At 42.9% G+C, this 20,931-nt stretch overlaps 1 protein-coding gene across 4 annotated transcripts in view; it reads right to left on the reverse strand.

The window, feature by feature from the left end:
- The window catches only part of CLTA (clathrin light chain A), a 39,979-nt gene extending 31,874 nt beyond the window's left edge, over positions 1–8,105 (reverse strand). For all 4 annotated transcript variants that reach the window (XM_075411781.1, XM_075411780.1, XM_075411778.1 and 1 more), the window contains exons 1-2: positions 7,828–8,105; positions 803–840 (exon numbers count right to left, since the gene is read on the reverse strand). In XM_075411781.1, coding sequence (XP_075267896.1) covers positions 803–840; positions 7,828–8,038 — 249 coding nt within the window. In that variant the 5' untranslated portion in view covers positions 8,039–8,105. The remainder of the gene's footprint in view (positions 1–802; positions 841–7,827) is intronic.
- Between the last annotated feature and the right edge of the window lie 12,826 nt (positions 8,106–20,931).

Below are 20,931 nucleotides of genomic sequence, written 5' to 3' on the forward strand. Positions count from 1 at the left end.
AGATACAGTTTTCCCATCAATGTCACAGCTATGGTGAGGATATAAAAATGTTAGCAGCAGTGAAAGCTGTCTGTGACTCCACAAAGCTCAGTGTTCACTTGACACTCTGTGGAGAAGTAGCTCATATGCTGCCCCCCTCCCAAACATTCATTTAATCAGGGCTATTCAGCAAACTCAGATAGGCTCGGACAATGCCTTAGTCAAACTGGTGTGAAATTCAGTTACAACACAGTGATTGCCTTGCCATGCCTCATTCCTTCCTGACACTAATAAAGCAAGTATCTCCTCCTTTTGTCCTTATCATGGCTGACTAACACACTTTCATACTGTGTTTAAGCTATTTAGCCAGCAGCTTAATTTCATGCAACTTTATGTCACTAAGTGTGTAATGTTTTCAGTCAGCTAATTCTAAAACCAATCTTGATAAGGCAACCAGGATGAATGAATTATCCTTAAAGAACAAGCAATTCGGGAAAACTTTGCGTTAAACTAGGTAGTCAGAGCATGCTTTATTACCTAGTGGCAAGTCATACCACAGAGCCTGTTATTCTACTTACAGTGGTTATGTCCTGTTAAGCCGTAATTCAAAATGGACTGCTGCTTTAAGTTGCTTGTAAATTCAGAGGAGGGGCATACTAAGAGCATTAACAGCTCTATGAGAAGCTATCAGAATAGAAGAGCCTCTTCAGAGACGAGATAAAAGCACATTAGTCACAAGAAATGGGAAGTATTAGTCTCTAGACTAAGGTAAAGTTCTTGGAATAGAACAGCACATTTTAAGTACAGAATACTTCTGTCTTACCTGATAGACATCTCCATTAACCACTCCATCAACAGCACCTGTAAAGAAGTGACTGTAGTTTAGCCATTGGAGAAAAGACAGAACAGCCAGATTTATTGATTTCAGTAACTTGTATGGAAAGCTTTACTAAAGTATCCAATGTGAGAGTGATGCAAATGAGCATTGTCCTTAATTCCCTGCAGGGTCATGTCCTTATGTCTGCACTTTTCCTGATCGGCACAAGAAACCAAGTGAGCCACTACCCTGCAGAACCAGTAATACAAGGTCATTTCTTCACCATAAGGTCGTGCTTCAGACTAGATAAACAGTAGAGCTGATACTGCTGAGAAGCTGCTTTAGACAATGTTCTAACATTACTCCCACTTTCTCCTCCCTGTCTTAGAAGGTGACTACTAGACAGCTGTTGAGAAGTTAGGAAGTATGACTATTGTAGTCTCTACCTGGAAGATTAACAATCCTGCAGCCAACACTTAGTAATTCTTACCCTAGTTTGATTACCTCCTAATTCCTAATCAGCTCAAAGGACATAGTTTGCATTCCTAGCAAAGTCAGCTTTCTGCTACCTTCTGTGATGACACATTCCATAGCTTCCTAATTCAGCTGCAGCATTATTCCCTCTGAAGTGACACTGGCAGTAGAGCCTCAGGAACAGGATCAGGTAGGACCCTTTACCACAGAACACTAAAATTTCCTCTTATTAAAACACAGCCATAGGAAACATGTCAGTTGAGACAACCATTTGAGTTTGTGAAACTACTTAAATCACCAGACTATGCAAAATACACCAAGATTTTCAAGAACTGCTAAATCTCAGCAAGGCACCTCTCTGGAACAGTGCTATATAACATCTGCCTGCATATTAAAAGTTATGTTACTACCTTTGCCTCACCAATAATGCTACCACAGATAAATTTATGACACAGAAGTGTTTCTACCATGTTAATACACTTCAATGAAAGAAGAGACTGTACCAAAGTCACCCAATAGTAAGCAGAAAATCAAGTTATTTTGCACCACCTTCTTAAATAAGATTGCTCACCTAAAACTAAAAGCATTATGCTGCTGTATCCTCTATTTCTTTGTGGCTATGTATGCCCCAGTTTCACATTAGTAGTTTTAATGGCACACAGGAAGCTCTTCATACTCCTTTATCAGGGACCTAGGCAAGTACTTCAGTCCTTATCTCTGAGGCCTGAATAGCAATCATTAATTGTACTGGGTAGAGGATTGTAAAGCCAACAGTTCAAACATAGTAGCTAATTTGGAAGATACTAGTCTCCAGGAACATAAGTTACTAGCTTCAGGAGAAGAAGGTTCCAATTAAAAAACCCTAGCTTTTCAGTTATGAGAACCTAGTGTTTTATAAATAGACTCCTGTATCTGAGAAATGTCTTTGTCCGATTGCTGCTCCTCTGCAAGTTACAGGAGCCAAAAAGAACTGGTTTGAGAGGCACATAAAGCTAACAGCACCTGTCTGCTTCACTGCAGCTATCCTGCACATCACATCAGCCTGGAAGCTCCCTCAAAGCAGATCTGTAGAGATTGCTGCACATACATACACTGAGCTGGGCAGTTACAGCTACAATTAACAGTTCGACTAAATAGGTTTATGAAGACTAAAGCCCACAAAGAAAACATGCTTACACTTCACTCCTTCAGTTTAAGCCCATCTGCACTACAAACACATGGTGCAGCTGTTCACCTTGTTTCAACATCGCTGGAACTAAAGCTAAGCCAGGGTCTATAACTCATATTGACATTAACAGCTTGAATAAGCTGTCTTGGAAGAGCAGAGAGCATTTCGCAGGTTCAGACCATCAAACTGAAGACACAGGTTTATAGCTACAACACTCAAGAGAGGCTAGCCTTTAAGTACATGTAGTTCTCATCTCCAGAAGGCAGGCAGTTGTTTCATGAGAGAGACTCCTTGGGAAGCTGACTCACCAGCTAGGTGAGGGCTAATAGGTCTTGAAGATTCTTCCAAGAACTGTGATAATGTGATCAAGTTTTCTTGTTACACCAAAAAACATTCATTAAGGTTTTCAGTACTCAGGCTCATAGTCTACTGAGGTAAAAGGAACAACGTAATTGCTGAGGACTGCAGCTGAGATAACACAGATGTGTTTGTCTTAGGGCTGCTTTTCTTCTGCATTAGGGCTGCTTTTCTTCTGCATAGAAATAGCCAATAACTGGTACACAGCTAAGTGTTTCCAGAGGGCACTCAGGTCAGAAGCATTAAAAAATATTAAAACAAACTTCCCATCTGTTTCGAGCTCCCTAGAACTTGTGATTAACATGCAGAGTCAGCATGCTGACTGAACATACTGCAAGCAGAAGAGGAAATGGCACTGCACTAGTATGCTGTCATGTGCCAATATAAGTATGCTAACTGGAACAAGACCAATAGTCAAACGTTCTCTCATTTCAGCTCTCCAGTTTCAGTGTTTGTACAATTCAGTATGAAGTCTAGAAAATCTACTTGCCAGCCTTCATATCAGTAATCAATTCTAGTTGTGTATCACATTTCTTCGTCCACAGAAACATGTAACCTCATACCTGACTTCCCACAGAAAAAGCCTAAATACCGTTACTGCTATCATCATGTTTTCATCAGCCGTAAGCAATGAGACCTCTCTACTGGCTTCAGAGTCTATCCAATTCTATCACAATATTGCATCTTGAAGCTCCTGAAGTTAAGACTGCACATTCAGAACTATTCTAATTAGTAATTATTCACATTCCTTGGTGTTTGCTTCTGAACTTAAGATAAAGCTTTATTTATAACGATAGTGTTGCAAAGAACATGTCCAAACATCTACAGTTCTGTAACACATGCTGACCACAGGGTCATAATGAACTTCCACACAGCAACCCAGACAGTTTCTAGAGTCTGGAAGGGGTCAGAGAGGATAAGCCACATCACATTTCATTTACAGAGAGAAACAACAGCCAAGCTTGCCAGAAACAGACAGCTAGAATCAGCATCCTTCACATGTACTATACCTTCAAAAGAAAGGGCTGAGTAGCTTGAAGAGACATACAACAACAGTTTTGTCACCTCAGTCCTACAAGTAAATGTACGGCTTCAGAGGCTTATCACAATGATTAACAACTACTCTGAAGGCAACTACTTGCATTAACACCAGACTCAGTACTACTTGGCATAAAAGGAAGTTTGCTTAGCCTTGTTCACTAGCTTCTCTGAAGTCTCAACTCTCAATGCAAAAGAGACACCCATCAGAACAGTCAGATGCAGGACTCTGCAGAGATAGCTCTTCTAACACAAGTCCAACCGTTTCCTAATGCATGGATTTGTTCCTCCTGAGGTCCTCCTATCCAGCTATGCTTTGGACAATATCCTCATGCAGGAGAAATTAACTTCAATATGTCCATACATAAAACAATTTTTTATGAGCTACTTTCAGCACCTCTTTTAAACAATAACTGCTCTACTTCATTGCTACTTTGAATGAACTAGTAGCTATAGTTAAAGCAACAGAAGAACATAACCAAGTTTAATATATTCTAGCATAAGGCTAAGTAACCTCACCACTCAAGGGCTAGTTTCCCATCCTTTTTCTTTTGGACACAGATCATACTTCGCCTTCATCCACCTCTCATCCATAAGATGAGAAAGAAGAATCTTCTCCAAAGTTTTTCCCTCTCTCTGCAATAATGCTGTGCCATAAGAGCTTCTGTCATTTCCCAATAGATGTAGTAATCCTTTGTAAACAGAGAAATAGGGTTTTTTCTGCCACGAGCTTCATAACAATGCAATATCACCACAAGACAGCAAACAAGTTAAACACATAACATCCCTTTATTATACCTTTCTCAGTCCTACATTATGATGCTCTGAAGCCTCAAGATACTGATTTCATAGCAAAACACAGAACAATCGCTGTTCAAACAGTGAAGAAAAAAATACCAGTAGTTAGAAACCCTTTCCATCTGTGGTGCTAACTAGAGACACAGGAGGAAACAATTCTTCCCTAAATCATTTTCAAGCAAATTGATATTCAGTCCCTGAAAGGCTATTAAATGTGGTTTATGGACAAACTACCAAATGCAATTAGGTTTCTTAATTACTAGAGAGGCTCATCAGCCTCTTAAGGAGATGGAGAAACATCATTCAATTCAAGTTCATATAAAAATGACATAGCTTGAAACTGTGAAGGCAATGTTTGACACTAAACAGCCTACATTAAACTTATGCATATTTCCATAATTGTAAAGATACAAAACTGCTTGTGTTTCAATGTAATTCTCCATAAGAAGCTACCTGACAAGCTGTCACAAGGTTTTAATATTGACATACAGGTTCTAGAAGCCACAGACTTCAACCTGAACTCACCTTCTCCTGCTCAGAGGACATAGCAAGTGAACTGCTATAACCTGAAGACCTAGTATTGTCGGACTGGAAAGAACTGAAGAATTCAACTGTAAATAAATGCAGACATTGATTTATCACTGAAAAGTAGATCTCATAGAAGACTAAGCTACTAATAGCTAGACAACAGCACTGTATTACTCGATTCATACAGTACTTCCTGTTTTCTGAAGCAGTGACTATGCTTCATATTTCAAGGGAAATGAGATTAGTTTTTACTTGAACAGGATGGCTATTTACATAATAAATAGCCTACTGGCTCAGGCAGTATTCCAGCCCTGACCATAGCAATATGAAGTAGTGCCGAATGAGACACGTGAACTTGGCAACATTCTGCCATTCCCCCCACACTCACCCAGCATCCACCATTACTACAATTAACAGAAATGTACACTACTATCAGTTTCCTGATATTAACAGTTCATGGAGTTCACTACTGTCCCTGTATTTGTCTAATTTTTTTTTAAGAGGCTGCAATTTACAAACTGTTTATTGCATGATATATCACATTTCTTAGAAGTGTATTTCAAGAAGTTGGTGACTGCTTCTCACAATATTTGAGGTTAAGATCTTCAAACTTCAGTTGACAGCTGCCTGAGTTACAACTTTTGGCCCAGTATTTAGAAAGAAAACTTATCCAACAGCCCTGTAAATAAGGAGTTCAAAAAAGCTACAGTGAAAAAAGTAAATCCACAAATCCCTGATCACAATGCTTAAGGACTTACATAAGAATTTTTATTATTTCAAGAAGAAATTTGCATTCACCTATTTAGCTACAAAATATTTTAATAAAGTAATCTGCACTAGAGACTAGAGCTGTCTGCTATTTGCTAGAATACTGATCAGATGATAAGTAATCTCAAATACAAATGGCAACAGAAGTCTTTACTTCATTTGTCACCATGTCTCAACCAGTATGTTTTGCACTGCTGCATTCTGCGCTTTTTAACAAGGAGGGAGTGAGTACAGGCTCGGATAGTCAATAAATGGATGTTTTGGCAAAAAACAGAACCATCAAAAGTCCACAAGCACAATATGCTACACCTATTTAACAGGCCAGAGCATAAATGCAATCCCAGTGCATACAAGAAAACAAGATGACATACAGATTACACCTAGACTTCCCACATCCTTAGATCATATTATCATATTCATTGTTTTATGTCCCTCTTTCTAGAGAAAGTTCTCCAGTAACAGTTTTGCATTCCGTGATAAGTGAACTTATGTGACTTGAGAAATAACTCTTGAAAAGCAGCTCAAGATCTACTTTTAGTTATCAAGTCAATCTAGAAGTATTTAACAAGTTGACTTTTTGACATAGAATCAGTCTGCAGTAGCCACATTGCATGGATGTAGAGAAGGTATGGATCTAGTTGGTTCTAGCACCCTGCGAGGAAGGCCAATGTCAGAACTGTCTCCAAAGAAATTAGTCCTCAAACAGCTATTTTAATGTTACAGAGTCTGTTTGGAATGTAAAGACATAACACTTGCCTGAGGCTTCTCAAAGTAAGAGGTGAAGTGTCCACTGTTTCTGCACTATACAGTTTTACAGGAGGTATGTAGTCTGTATGTTTTGAACTTCATGCATGAGTTGATTCTAAGGGCTGCGCTACCACTAAATAAGCACTGGAAGCAGCAGATCTCCATTGCTCAGTTTACCCAGTTGGTCTTTATTCCATCTGTGAACCTGCATCGTCGTACTTAACATATGCCAGTAATTTCAGAAATCAAGTAGCACGATGAGACTTAATTCTAAAGATGAATTTTCTCCCCAGGGAACTGGGGAGAAAAGTTATTCAACCTAGTCTGAAGAAAAGCGGCATCATCCTGAAGTGACAAAGCAGAGAGACAATATGAGAGCAAAATACGCTCCGACGGACCCAGTGACAAACACAAGCAAAGTCTTCCAAGAGTGCCAAAACACCAGTTAAGTGCAGCATCATCCTGCCTTCACAACTCCTCTCCACCTGGACTTTGGTTAATAAACCCTAAACCTTTTGTAATCAGAAGTGTTCACTCACAGCTGCTTTAACTACCATTAGCCTACCTGAAAACAGACAAACTTCTGGCTCCCAACATCCACAGCCACTCTCTTCCAAATTCTGCAGAGCGTTCTGCAGCGCCAGTCCTCTCAGATTCAGTACAAAGGTTACCAAGGAACAAAGGCTAGAGGCTTACTAAAATTAAACATTAGCCCAACTACTAGCACACTTTAAGATCACTGCCTGTAAAGGCAGAAACATAAGCGGCACAACACAACACGGTGACTTACCCTGCTTTCAGCGAATCTCCGTCGCAGGCAGGCCGAGAGCAGACCCGAGCCGCCTCCTCAACCCGCCCGGGACCCAGGCGCCCTCAGGAGACACAAGCTACAGCCACCGCCCCGTCCGAGGCAGCAGGCACACAGCCCGCGCGGGGCAGAGCGCACACCGGGAGGCCCGGACCCGGCGCCGGGACCACCCGCGGGCAGCCAGGCCCCGCTCACCGACGGCGTGCGCCCAGGGCAGGCAGTCGCGGCGAGGGTCTCGCCGGCACCGCGCCCTCGCGGCCACGGGGCGTCCCCGGAAGGAAGGAGGCTGCGAAGCCCCACCGGGACGAGACCCCCCTCCCCCCGCCGCCCCCCCCCCGCGCGTACCCGAGCCGAGGCCCTCCGGGACCTGCAGCGCCGCCGGCACCTCGCCGCTCTCCAGGATGCTGTAGCCCTCGTCGTTCTCGATGCCCGCGATCTCGTTCTCCTGCTGCGCCAGGAAAGCGGCGGCTGGATCCTCCTCGGCGCCGTCCAGCAAACCGTTACCGGCGGCGGTCGGCGGCGGCTGCTGCGCACCGAACAGCTCCAGGTCTGCCATTGCGGCGAGCAGCGGTGCGGACACCCGGGCGCGAGCGGATGCGACTGCCGCACCTGCCCCTCCGCCAGAAATCAGCGCGGAAGGGGAGGGCGCCCTGCCTAGGCCAATGAGAGACGAGCACCGCCCAGCGGCAAATCCAATCAGCGAGCAGCGGAGGCGGGGCTAACGGAGCTCCCAGTGCTATGCCTTGAGCTCGAGCCAATGAGCGCCAAAAGCGTCACTGTCAGCGGGGGAGCGCGGGGTACCGGGGGGCGGGGCGGGGCGGGGCGGGGCGGGGCGGCCCAGTCGTCTGGCTGCTCGATGGCTCTGAGCCAGCGGCCTGAGCCAGCGGGCGGCGGGGCCCTGAGGCCCTGAGGCCCGGCCTGGGGCGGGCTCAGTCGGTACCGACAGCTCCCTCCCGCCTCGGGCCGCGACCAGCGCTTCGTCCGCGGCGGGGACTGGCGCTCCGCGGCCGCAGGGCCGCGGCGTTCGGTGAGGCCGCGCCGGCCCCCGGGCGAGGGAGGGGCGTCTGTCTTGGACCCAGGCGGTGCGGGTGGCAGGGCCAGAGCCGCGCCGAGCCCCTGACGCCTGGGAGGCGAACCCGAGCCCGCGGAACGAGCTGTTGAAACACCAGGTGCTTCCTTCTGCCGTGTCGTGTGTTTTCTGTCCGGCGCTGGGAAGCTTGAATCAGTGTGGTTTGAAGTACCGTGTGTTGTGTGGACAATACGCTGTCAGCAATCAGTATTTGAAAGGCGATGATTTCTGATACGCACGGGTTTTTTACTTTGATCAGTTTCTGTGTCTGGTTTGTCGTGCAGATCTGCAAATAATTTATTGGTACAGCAGAGAGTAAGGAGAGGGCAAAATGGCATGGAAAGGAGAAGAATGCGCTGGCAGCTCTTAGGCTAGTGCAGTTGGTGCAAGGGGTGCGTGTTAAACTCCACTCCCACGTTGCCTGTCAAGTCTGTCGTTAGGTTTCACGGTATGTTAGTAGTATGCCATCCAGGATGATGTTGTAAGTCCATTCAAACATGTTTCAGAAGGTGGCCAAATTCAGGGAGAAGTGTAACTCTGTAAGTCATGCTAGGACTTTACAGACAGCCTTAGCTGATAGATTGTTTTCTCCTCAACACTTCAACATCTGTAAACCGTAGTGTACAGTGTTCTAGCAGCTGTATTTTATGACATCATGCATCTCACCATACCAAATGGTGTCTGAAAGCTCATACTGTTGTCTCTGCCTTCAACTTGCAAGACTAAATGTGGGAACATGCAGTTCACAGAAAAGAAACAACATATAAAAATAATATTGAAGAACTACTGAATGTGGGAATGTAGTTCAAGCATGATTCCATGCAAGCTCACAGCTCTGTTTTTATCCTCCAGTCCCTTGTGGAGAAAAGTTGCCTGTTCTACATACTACATGTGTGAGCTTAAAGAGGTGGTGAACAGTGCCTATGCAGAAACTTGTGGGTGCTTTAGAACTCATGCTCAGCCTCTGTCAGATGCATGGTAGGTTCCTCAAGGAGGACGACCTCCATGTAGAGAACGAGAATGAGGCTTTCCTGGCCCTGATCTAGTAAGTAAAATTCAGGAAAGGAGAAAGATAAACATATTCCAATAAGATTTTTGCCTATAAACACTTACTTGGGGTCTCAGCCAACACACTCGTGGCTACCAGCCGTGACATGATGATGCTCAACAGTCATTCTGGCCCTCTAGCTCAGATGGAAATGATTTTGAGTGACAGGAAGCAAGAATGTGCTTGAAGCCTGCCTTCTGTTCCAGAGGAAGGGGTTATCATTTGACTTTCTAATGATTTTAGGAGTCTTCAAAGAGGATGTAAGATTTAAGGATGAGGGTTTTGCTTATACTGTTGAGCTTACCTGCTTTGCTTAGATGTAGCTGAAACTGACAGAGATGCCATGTGAAGCAGCTGTTCCTAGGGCAACATGAGCAGTTAGTGCCCCTGGAGGAATAACAGACAAGATCACACTACCTCACAGACAGCTCAGAGACGTGACATAGAAAACAATTCCTGGACTGAGGTACTGCGTATAGGGTTTGGTCTTCCACATCATGGTGACCTGTGGAGGAGTAGTGTGCTCTCTTGGGGATTGTGCTGATGCAAACAAATAGGTTTTTAACACTTGCAAGTAGGGTGATGGAAGGAAAGAGAACTCGACTCTGACTGGGAAAATAAGCATTCCCATGGATGCTAATGCCTTGATGACTAAGGGGAAAAAAGTGAAGGTAATTTACATTGTGACAAGACAGCTGAATAGGTGCTTCTTACATGTTCAGACGGTAGATTACTTTGACACCGAGACAGGGAAGTGGTGCAATACCTCACCTTCCTTACTGAACTCAGTCGTAAACTTGCTGTTGCATTTTCCACAGGAAAGCATCCTGAGTGTGCACAGCTCCAAAAAACATTTTTTGATACCACCTTGCAGAAAAAGAAGTGAGCAAATTAATCAACATGTTTGTGATATTACCAAATACTGCACTTTAGATTTGTTGCATCCAGTGTGCTCAGTTGGAGACCACAAGGAGGTCCTTCCTGTATGGAGGCATTATTTATGCAGATAAAAGATGACCTCAGGAATATTCTCTCAGTCCAAGTACCTTCTGAATACACCAGAAAGGAGAGAAATGGGAAAATTCTGGCAGATCCTTCAAAAGTTCTTGACTACTTAGTTTCCCATACAGTAAAACTACCTTTCAAACTTCTTCTAAAAATTCCAATTAATTTGGAAGGGTAAAAAGAAAATTCCCTGTCAATAAAGAAGGAGTTTTCACTTATACCAAAATCTTTTTCACTTGACTTCCTTGCCTTGCAGTCTGTAGTAAGTTGTGATTGCTACTCAGCATATACTTCAACAATCCCTGTATTTCAAGTAGCTGTCATTCATTTTAGGGTCAATTAAACCAATTTAAAACCATTAGACTTTGAAAAATAGTTTACAGCAGAAATAGACTCAGAATTAACGAGTTATTTGTAGTAACTTTCTATGCAGCCAGATTCTTCTCAGGCATTTGTGACCTGTGTTTGGTTTAGGCAAGGTTAGGTACTCATTCTGCACTTCATGGAACACTTTTGTGTCTACAGATCAAATCAATCCTGTTTCTAAGGAAGCCAACAGGAATTTAGTCCATGGAAGAAGTATTAGATTCTTTGCTAATATTTCAATTAGATTTACTACATTAGGCTTTGCGTAAGTTCCACCATCAGTGTTACTGAAGAACTCAGAGTGTGCAGTGTGAAGAAAAGGCCTCAGGAATCCAATCTGTAGAACAAAAGTATAATAGATTGTCTAGAAAACTTGACAGAAAATAATTTAGTGAATTAATTTTTTATATATATACTACGGAAGGGAAATTTTTCACTGAATACTTCTTGCAGTGTTGGAGGAATTTACAATTTCTGCTGTGAATTAAATATATCCTTTAAGTTATGTCAGAGAAGATGAGGGTGAGGTCATAGAACAGAAAGATAAGGATTTACTACCTGCACAGTTTCAATCAATTTGATCAGTCATGCTAGGAAGTTATCCTCTGTGGAAAACTACTTTTTCTCTCAGGTCAGTTCTGTTAGGCAGGCTGACAAGTCTTCCTTAGGATGGAACAACTTGACATGCAGGACATTCTAAAAGGACAGGAAACTATGAAGTCAAACACACATATCACTGCTTTGCGGAATCAGGACTTCTTTCTGCACTGGTGAAGAATTCAAGAGGTTTCTTTGTGAACTTGTTCTTGAAGACACAAACGACAGTTGCTCTCTTCCGGTCTTAAGGAACTCTCCCAAGTGCCATGACCTTTCAAAGATGATTGAGTAGTCTCACAATGACATCAGTGATATTCCTTGTTAGCATGGGTGCCAGAGGAGAGTAGATTAAACAAATTTAATAGGCCAAGGATTTGGGGCTTCTTACAGGATTCAGCTGTTCTACATGGTAAGGTTTTTTTTTTACTCCTGGTAGTGCGCCTTTAACCTGAAAAGGGGAATCAATCAGATGACTTGCAAATGTGTTGCAGAAATGCCCGCAAATAGGTGATTTTTATTTCTGTCTCTACATATTGTTTCTTCTTCCTGATAATTAATGGGGTTTGTACCAAGAACTAAAACAGACCCTTTAAGCGTATTCTCTCTTGCTATTTGTTTCATATAGTTCTCTAATAACAGCACAAATATGTTGACCCTCACTATCTTTATGGAAATGGAACATGCTATAGGAGTAGCTTTTCTCTGTGCATTTTCTCTGATTTTGCCTCGTCCTTTCAGAAAAGCAGATGCTCTTAAAAAAGAAATGGCAGTGGCATCAAAAAGCTAGTCCTAGTTTTTCTTCTGTTTCTAAGGAAATATGATCCATGGGGAGCCACATGCTATTGTTTCACTATCAGAAAAACACATATCTCTGTACTGGATTTGTATGCACCTAGAGTAATTTTGGAGCACCTTATTAGATCTGCTGTAAGCAAATGATCCTACCCTTCAGGAATCCCAAGGCTCTGCAATGAGAATTGTGGAGCAAGGAAGACTCACCCTTGTGGGAGGAGGACCCGTTTAGGGAGCACTTAAACAAATGATATACGTAAGTCCCTGGGACATCACCCACAAGTGCTGAGAAAGTTGACTCATAGCACTGGGAGGCCACTCTTGATAATCTTCAAAAGGCCACAGCAATTGGGAGTGTTCCTCAAGACTGGAAGAGAGCAAGTGTCACACCTGTCTTCCAGAAAGGTAAAAAAGGAGATCAAGGGAACAACAGGCCAGCCAGCTTCATGTGAATCCCCCCTGGGAAGGCAATGAAGCAACTAATCCTGGACACCATTTCCAATCTCAGGAAGGACAAGAAAGTGATTGGGAGTAGTCAGTGTGTGTTTTCAAAGGAGAAGTCATGCTTAACCAACCTGATAACCTTCCACAGTGAGCTGACTAGCTTGTTGGAAGAGTGGAGAGCAGTGGGATATTGTTTACCTTGGCTTTAGTAGGGCTTTTAACACTGTCTTCCACAACATCCTGATAGACAAGCTGACAAAGTATGGGTGAAATAATGGGCAGTGAGGTAAACTGAAAACTGGCTGGACTGCCAGGCACAGAGGTTGTGATAAGGGGCACAAAGTCAAGTTGGTAGCAAGTCACTAGTGGTACACCTCAGGGATTGATACTGGGGCCAATACTGTTTAACTTCATGAATGGTCTGGATGATGGGGGAGCATGCCGCTTCAGCAAGTTCACAGATGATACAAAATCAGGAGGAGTGGCTGTTACACCAGAGGGTTGTGCCGCCACTCAGAGGGACCTTGATAGGCTAGAGACTTGGGCAGAGAGGAATGTCATGGTGTTCAACAATGGGAAATGCAAGAATATTGCACTAGGGTAAGAATAACTGCAGGCATCAGAACATGCTGTGGGCTGAGCAGCCAAGTAGCTCTGCAAAGGACCTTGGGGTCCTTGGGGACAAGAAGCTGACCATCCACCAGCAATATGACGTCACGATGAAGAAGGCAAACAGCATCCCAGGCAGCATTAGGAAGACCATTGCAGCATGTCAAGGAAAGTGATCCTTCCTCTGTACTCAGCACATCTGGAGTGCTGAATCCACTTTTGGGCCCACCGTACAAGAAAAACATGGACATACTGGAGTGAGTACAGGGCAGGACGACAACGATGATTAAGCATCTTTCATGTGAGGAGAGGCAGAGAGATAGGACTATTTAGCCTGGAGAAGTGATCGCTTGGGGGGGATCTTATCCATGTGGATAAATACCTGATAGGAGAAGATGAAGAAGAGGGAGCCAGGCTCTTTTCAGCAGAGCCCAGTGACAGGACAGCAGCCAATGGACACAAGTAAAAAAATTTTTTTTAAAAAAAAAAAAGATAAATTAAATCTGAACACAAGAGAACACTTCTTTTACTGTGAGGTTTGTCAAACACTAGAACAGGTTGTCCAGAGAGGTTATGCAGTCTTCATCTGTGGAGAATACTCAAAACCAGACTGGAGACAGTCCTGGGACATCTGCTCTTGCTGACCCTACTTGAGCAAGCAGGTTGGGCTAACCAGCCTAAGCAATTCTGTATCTCACCTGCTACTTCTTTTGATAAAAATCCACCCTTAATGTGTAATTGCTTATTAAAAAACTACATTGCATTGTCTTCTCTGGGTTCTTTAACCCCACTCCATCCATTCAATATGGGGTTTCATAACCTCATGTTCCCAAGACTTTACCTTCATGGTATTGCTTCTTCTGTAATTCACATTTCAAGTATCTTGTCCCCGTATTTACAAACCTGCCTCTTTATACCGCTCCTCCCTGATGTCTCATCATATTACTTCCTACTAGTCTGCTCTGACAGTCTGTCCCTTTGGTCTGTTCATCTTTGTGCAGCTCTGTGCTTCCCTTAGGCATGGAAAAATCTCTATGCCCTGCTTATTCAGATTCTACTTGAATACTGCACTGCTGTGATGATTAGAGATAGAACTGTAACAGCAACAACAAGGAGTAGCACTGCACCACATGTTTATTAGTTGTAGGTACATTTCTTGCTTTACCGTCTACTTCTGGGTGCTCTTTAGAAAGCAGCTGCACCTCGTATTTTAGGACGTTAGTGTTTAACATAGCAGATGCCACCAGCAGCGTCTGCTCTTTGCTCCATCCAGTCACATTCTCATGGCAACAAATCAGCATGATAAACTGAAAGCAGTGGTGGCCTGCTGTGGTACTGGAGGCCTTGCAGCAGAAGACACGTTTGTCAACATGAATGTGAAGTAAGGGCGAGACCCTTCAAGCCCTCTCACCTAGCTGGTGAGTCAGCTTCCCAAGGAGTCTCTCTCATGAAACAACTGCCTGCCTTCTGGAGATGAGAACTACATGTACTTAAAGGCTAGCCTCTCTTGAGTGTTGTAGCTATAAACCTGTGTCTTCAGTTTGATGGTCTGAACCTGCGAAATGCTCTCTGCTCTTCCAAGACAGCTTATTCAAGCTGTTAATGTCAATATGAGTTATAGACCCTGGCTTAGCTTTAGTTCCAGCGATGTTGAAACAAGGTGAACAGCTGCACCATGTGTTTGTAGTGCAGATGGGCTTAAACTGAAGGAGTGAAGTGTAAGCATGTTTTCTTTGTGGGCTTTAGTCTTCATAAACCTATTTAGTCGAACTGTTAATTGTAGCTGTAACTGCCCAGCTCAGTGTATGTATGTGCAGCAATCTCTACAGATCTGCTTTGAGGGAGCTTCCAGGCTGATGTGATGTGCAGGATAGCTGCAGTGAAGCAGACAGGTGCTGTTAGCTTTATGTGCCTCTCAAACCAGTTCTTTTTGGCTCCTGTAACTTGCAGAGGAGCAGCAATCGGACAAAGACATTTCTCAGATACAGGAGTCTATAAAACGCTAGGTTCTCATAACTGAAAAGCTATTTTTTTTCTGACTTCTGTCTATAGGTTGAAAGTCCCTATCCATCAGCAGGTTGAGGGAACTTCTTAAATTATTTCAATGGACCTGGACCAGCCCCTAGTCATACGTGCTCTTGCCTTCTAATTGCAGTTAACTGTTGGCTCTTGCGCAATGAGGTTCTAGTTAGAGAGATTTCCTGAGATGTGATTCATGTCCAGATGTCAGTTGTACAATACCTTTCTCATCTCCATGCTTCTAGAGAGTTGGAAGAACTTGCGTTTGAATTTTCTGCTCTGGAAATATCTGTTCTACTAAATATTTAATTTCTTTAATCAAAAACATTCTGAAGGACTCAGTAAAAATCCCACTACTCTGTTGCAATGATTTCCTTATTGTTGGAAGGGCAGAACTGAAATCCCACATTACTGTAAAGGCTTGAAAATATCTTTTAAAACAGATCTCAGTACATTTAGAAATGAGAATTATATGTCATCCTCCTTCAAAGAATGGAGAGAAACAGAACCATCCTGAAAGTCTTTTGTAGTGTGATTGCCTTTTAGTCTTTCCACTAAGGTTTATTCATGTAGTATTCCTGTAATAAACTCTTCTCCTCAGTTTGACATGTCAACAAATCACTATGGATGAATTATGAATGGTACTGCTCTTATGTTCTGTAGTGGTCTCTAAGCAGTGATGTCTGCCTTTAGAAAACGTGGTATCTTGACTTCTTTTGCAGGGTAAGAAAGCAGGAAAAAATAATAGCTTTGATAATGCAAAAGTAATTCATGGTGCACCTGAATTATAGACAGCATGTGAATTTTGAAAGTCATCATCAAAACAGATCGAATGACTCATTGTATTTTGCTTTGCATCTGAAGCCAGTAACATTATGGAACACAGATAACGATTTTCTTGTGCCATTTGCAAACTTGTATTTCTGCTTGTATTTCACATGCCTTTGTCCCTATTCTGGAATTTTAAGACAAGCAAGTTACCAGATTTGCTTTTCATTTTAAACCACAATATTCTATTTGTGTTTGTGGCATTAAGTCATCAGAAATCCCCCACAGGACTAAGAGGCTGTGGAAGAGCAAAAGAGGAAGCTGCTAGGCTGTCATCCAAGCTTCACTGTTCACAGTTAAAGGGAAGCAGTGAGATATTCTGCTTTTTCTTACACACAAGGAAAGAAGGGTGATGAAAATGTACATGGAATTCTGTTGTTAGAAGAAATCATGGGACAAACTCAGCAAGTTTCTGTGAGACCATTGCACACACTTCATGATGGTGTTTCATTTTTATAGTGTCCTGTTGTGATTTACGGGCCTGCTTACTGTTGTTCTTCTTAGTTTTCATGTGCCTGCTGGAGATTATTTGAAACAAATAACCACGCTGTGTTTCTCCTAGAACACACAATTCAGGGAAGTCTAGCCTCCTGCCGTGTCAGATTCTGAGGAGAAAGCAGGCACAAGTTTTAATTAACTAAGTGAGGTGAAGAGAGCTTTCTGTCATACAGCATGAGTCTGCTTGCTCTTTTTTCCCTAGCAAGTTATGTTGTCAGTGGAAAAAAAAGTGTAACTCAACATGCAGTTTATCTCACACTGTTAAATTCACACAGGGAAGAACTGACTTGTAGAGTTACACTTCTCCCTGAATTTGGCCACCCTCTGAAACATGTTTAGGGGGGGATATTTTGCTGACTACAAATATGCTGAAAGATGCAAAAGTAATGACTGAAAAAGAATCTTAAAGCTAGCAGCCCTTACCTTCTGATGTTTTTATAGCCCTAAACATGTGCTTGGTGTCATAGCCCTAATCACGTGCACTGTCAATCAAAAAACAATGTATCCCAGTGATACACAGGGGGTTGGAACGTATAGATCTTTGCTCCCTCAGCACAGAAAATAACTGAATGAGTAGAAAGAGTTGTGCTCAAGAAGGGAGAAAATATGCTGATGGCAGGCCTCTGGTTAAATATAAGATCTTTACCAATTTTTAATGTGTTCTAATAGATCACAGCCCTTCATCTGTGACTTTTTAGGAAAAATAAGATGTTTAACATCATCTGTTCTGGATCCTTCACTGTGTCTCTCCTGCCTTTTTCTCATGCAGGCTTTTTATTCCTAGTTCAATTTGTCTCATATTACTCATCCCACCAGGGAAAGACTCTTTGAGCTTCAGGACTCAGTCCCCTCAGCTGCGGTTTCCAGCAGCATTTCTCATGAAACCAGCCTCTTTCAAGTTCTCCTGTCCCACCCCTTTCAGTCCAGCTGCTTGGGCTCCTCAGCTCTTGGGCGTCACCCATACTCACCAGTCCACTGACCCACTATCAGACAGTGCCACTCTTTATTCTCTCAATATTCCCTAGTTTTTCCTTACATCTTTTTTCCTTCTAAATCCCTTCCCACCAATGTAGCCCTTAGTCACTGGTTGTCAGTCACAGTTGTCTTGCTCATACCATCCCAGCCGCCTATTCCAAATACTTGATCCCATCTCGGTCTCCCACTTCATCCCTGTAAAAGTCATTTAAAGTTACTTAAACTACAAGATATGGTAACAGAAGGAAGTCCATCCTTACTGCAATTTACTGACCTGCTAGCACATGTAGACTCACACAAAATCCATAGGCTCACTTTCAAACTTGCAAGAGAAAGCTGCACAGAGCAAAAGGGAACAATGCTGATAATCTGGGCTAGTCAGAATTTGCCAAGTTGATCTTGGCTAGTCAGAACTTGGGTGTAATTTTAAGTTCAGATGCTGGGCTGAAACAGAGAAAAGCTACAGAAAACCAACTCTTGCTGTCACCACAAGGAGGTATGCGGCCTGTGACTGTTGTCTGGGTGGCCCAGTAAGAGTGACATTGTTACTGCTAGTAAGAAATCTAAAGCTAGCCTTGCAAGGCCACAGAACTTGTGGGCTGTTAGGCTTGTTACCAGCTTGTGCAAATTTGCAGGGCAAACTGCAGCTTGGTACCAGGTGTCCTTTGTTATGATGTGGAGATTAAGCGTGGGATAATACCAAAGACCTTGAAAATATGTGCATGGTCTGAAAAGAGAGACCACAAGACTGTAAACATCTCACTGGCAGTCAGCTTCTGGTTATTGAAGAATTATAAGCTTAAGAGCTGGGAACACTGCCACTGCTTTAGACATAACAAGCAGGACAAAGAAGCAGTCAAACAACAGGATAAGGCAAATGATGTGGCCAGGGGAAGTTAACACCCGCCAACATTGCACAGCATATAGTCCGAGAAAAGGAGACCAAGGACTTAAAATCCACTGAGAAACTCAAACATGTTATAAATGGACTAGATTTTGATATTTAAAAGGAATTGCTGCTGTCAAATGGATATCATAACTGGATCATCATGGAATTGTCTTCCTACAAACTGTGTCAAAGCTGCAAGCACATTACTTACTTCAAGGACCGTGGTGTTCCAAGGTCTTGTATCATGCCAGCCAAGCTCCAGGATGGTATAAAAATCTGTTTGTATCAGAGTGCATAAACTACGTGCACTTGTCTCAAGCTCTGTAATTCCTAAATAAAGTCTTACTGCATGTAAATTCAATTTGGCTAGTGTGACAACTATCACACTCTGATCAGCTCTTAAGTGGTCAGGCAATTGGACTGGATGATCGTTGTGGGTCCTTTTCAATTGGAAATGAACTGCTCTGTTCTACTCTATTCAAAGTATCCTTCTCATTATTGTGCACAAATATATCAATAAAATCCTCCATGTGAGATGGCTCTTCCACTGAAGTAAAAGACAAACCTCCAACAGAACCGGGCTTTTAGACATCACACAGAGTTTCACAGAATACAGTTTTGGAATTGGTGTGGCTGCACCCTTATCAGGAATTAAGTGGTAGATAGTGTAAAAATGCCTGAGTTGGAATGGTTCTCTCACTGTTCCACAGTCTCTGTACTTTTGTTGTTTCTTGCTATTGTGCTTTACATTAGAATTATATATGTATAGCTGCATATCCTCTTACCTCCGATTCTACTGTTTTGATACAGGATAAAGAAAAGCACAGGGGCTCAATCTTCTGTCATTTTAGACTACGATAGGCAAAATGGTATTCTGCCATTGTAAAATTATTCCAGAAGTTAATTAATTGTGTTCTGGAGGCATCTTTTTCCTGCTTCTTTACCCAGTCTACAAGAAACTTGCCTGAAGAAATAAGGGTGTGTCTGTTCTGTGGAGCTGGTGGTAAGAATTTGTGTAGAAAGAACTTAGAGCACCCAATGAACTTGGAGGAACAACTTGAGGCTTTTGGCTGCAAGCCGTATTGTTCAGCTGGAAAAATGTCTCATAGGAAAGTATAGTATATTAGCGTATAAACTAAAATGCAGCATAATGTAGCACCTTAGAGGCTTGCTTCAAATATTACAATTAAGAAATATTTTCTTAATGAACTGCTCTTTCAGTCAGGTAACTTTTGGGGGAAACTTCATTATAATTATTCTCAGCATTTATATGCATTCTGTATTAAGGTTTCACTCACAAATTGTTTTGCACAGCCAGTAACAAGTGTGAGGTGTTTTAATAAATGGTTAGTTAATTTTTACAGTCTTAAAATTCAACAGTCTATGGTATGGCGTTCAACCCTACTTAATTTCTGAATTTATATAATTATGGCCTATTCTAGGGTATATTAGTAATACCTGCAACACACTTTTAACTTTTTATTCTTCCTCTAGAAATTGTTTGTAAACATACAAAGTATGTATTACCCATTACACAAAATGTAACCATTTTTCTAGGGTATTTTACTCAGATCTCTTCCTATAACTGTGGTTCAGCACCCCTGAATAAGCTACACCTGCATTTGTATCCACTTGTGACTGTAGTCAATGCAATTGACCAGTAGAAATGGCAAATACAGGTTCGGTTATCCCAAAACTTTCCTGGCTGTGAAATAGCCTCCAAATTGACCTGTTTCTAGAGAACAGATTGGTTTTGTATGGATACACACATTCCTGCTTTTTATATTGTCTGGAATATGTAAGCAAAGCAAAAAACGGTATTTATACAGTGTCCTCTTCCTACCATCGCTTACAGGTTACAGTGCTTTATAAGAGACGGCGTCCATTGTGTGTGTCACTTCAGCACCGACGTATCATGGCGTATTGTTCTCCAGGGTCATTTCTGGTCTGAAACTGCGGCAGTTTGTTAGACTGCCTCTCACACAGCACCACACAGCTGAGAGTGTGGGGGCGGCGCTCAGGTCGTGGCCGTTACCGCCATCTCTCGGAAGGATGCAGTTCTCAGGGAACGGCCGGTACCGGCAGAAAGACTCTGGACACAATCGCGGCTGCGTTTGTGCAGAGGGCGCTACGTGATACTGACGCTGGGCATAGACGAGGCTCCCCGTACCAACGATCGCCGAGCGGCTCTCGGGTACGGCACCCAGAGCTGGGCTGTGTTTCCCGGGGAGCCGTGCTCTGCCACCACAGGAAACACTCCCTGGGCGCTGTGCGAGGCATCCGTGCAGCCCGCTGTGGTCCATGCTCCGC

Source organism: Opisthocomus hoazin, chromosome Z, assembly GCF_030867145.1.
Source record: "Opisthocomus hoazin isolate bOpiHoa1 chromosome Z, bOpiHoa1.hap1, whole genome shotgun sequence".
Taxonomy (NCBI): Eukaryota; Metazoa; Chordata; class Aves; order Opisthocomiformes; family Opisthocomidae; genus Opisthocomus; species Opisthocomus hoazin.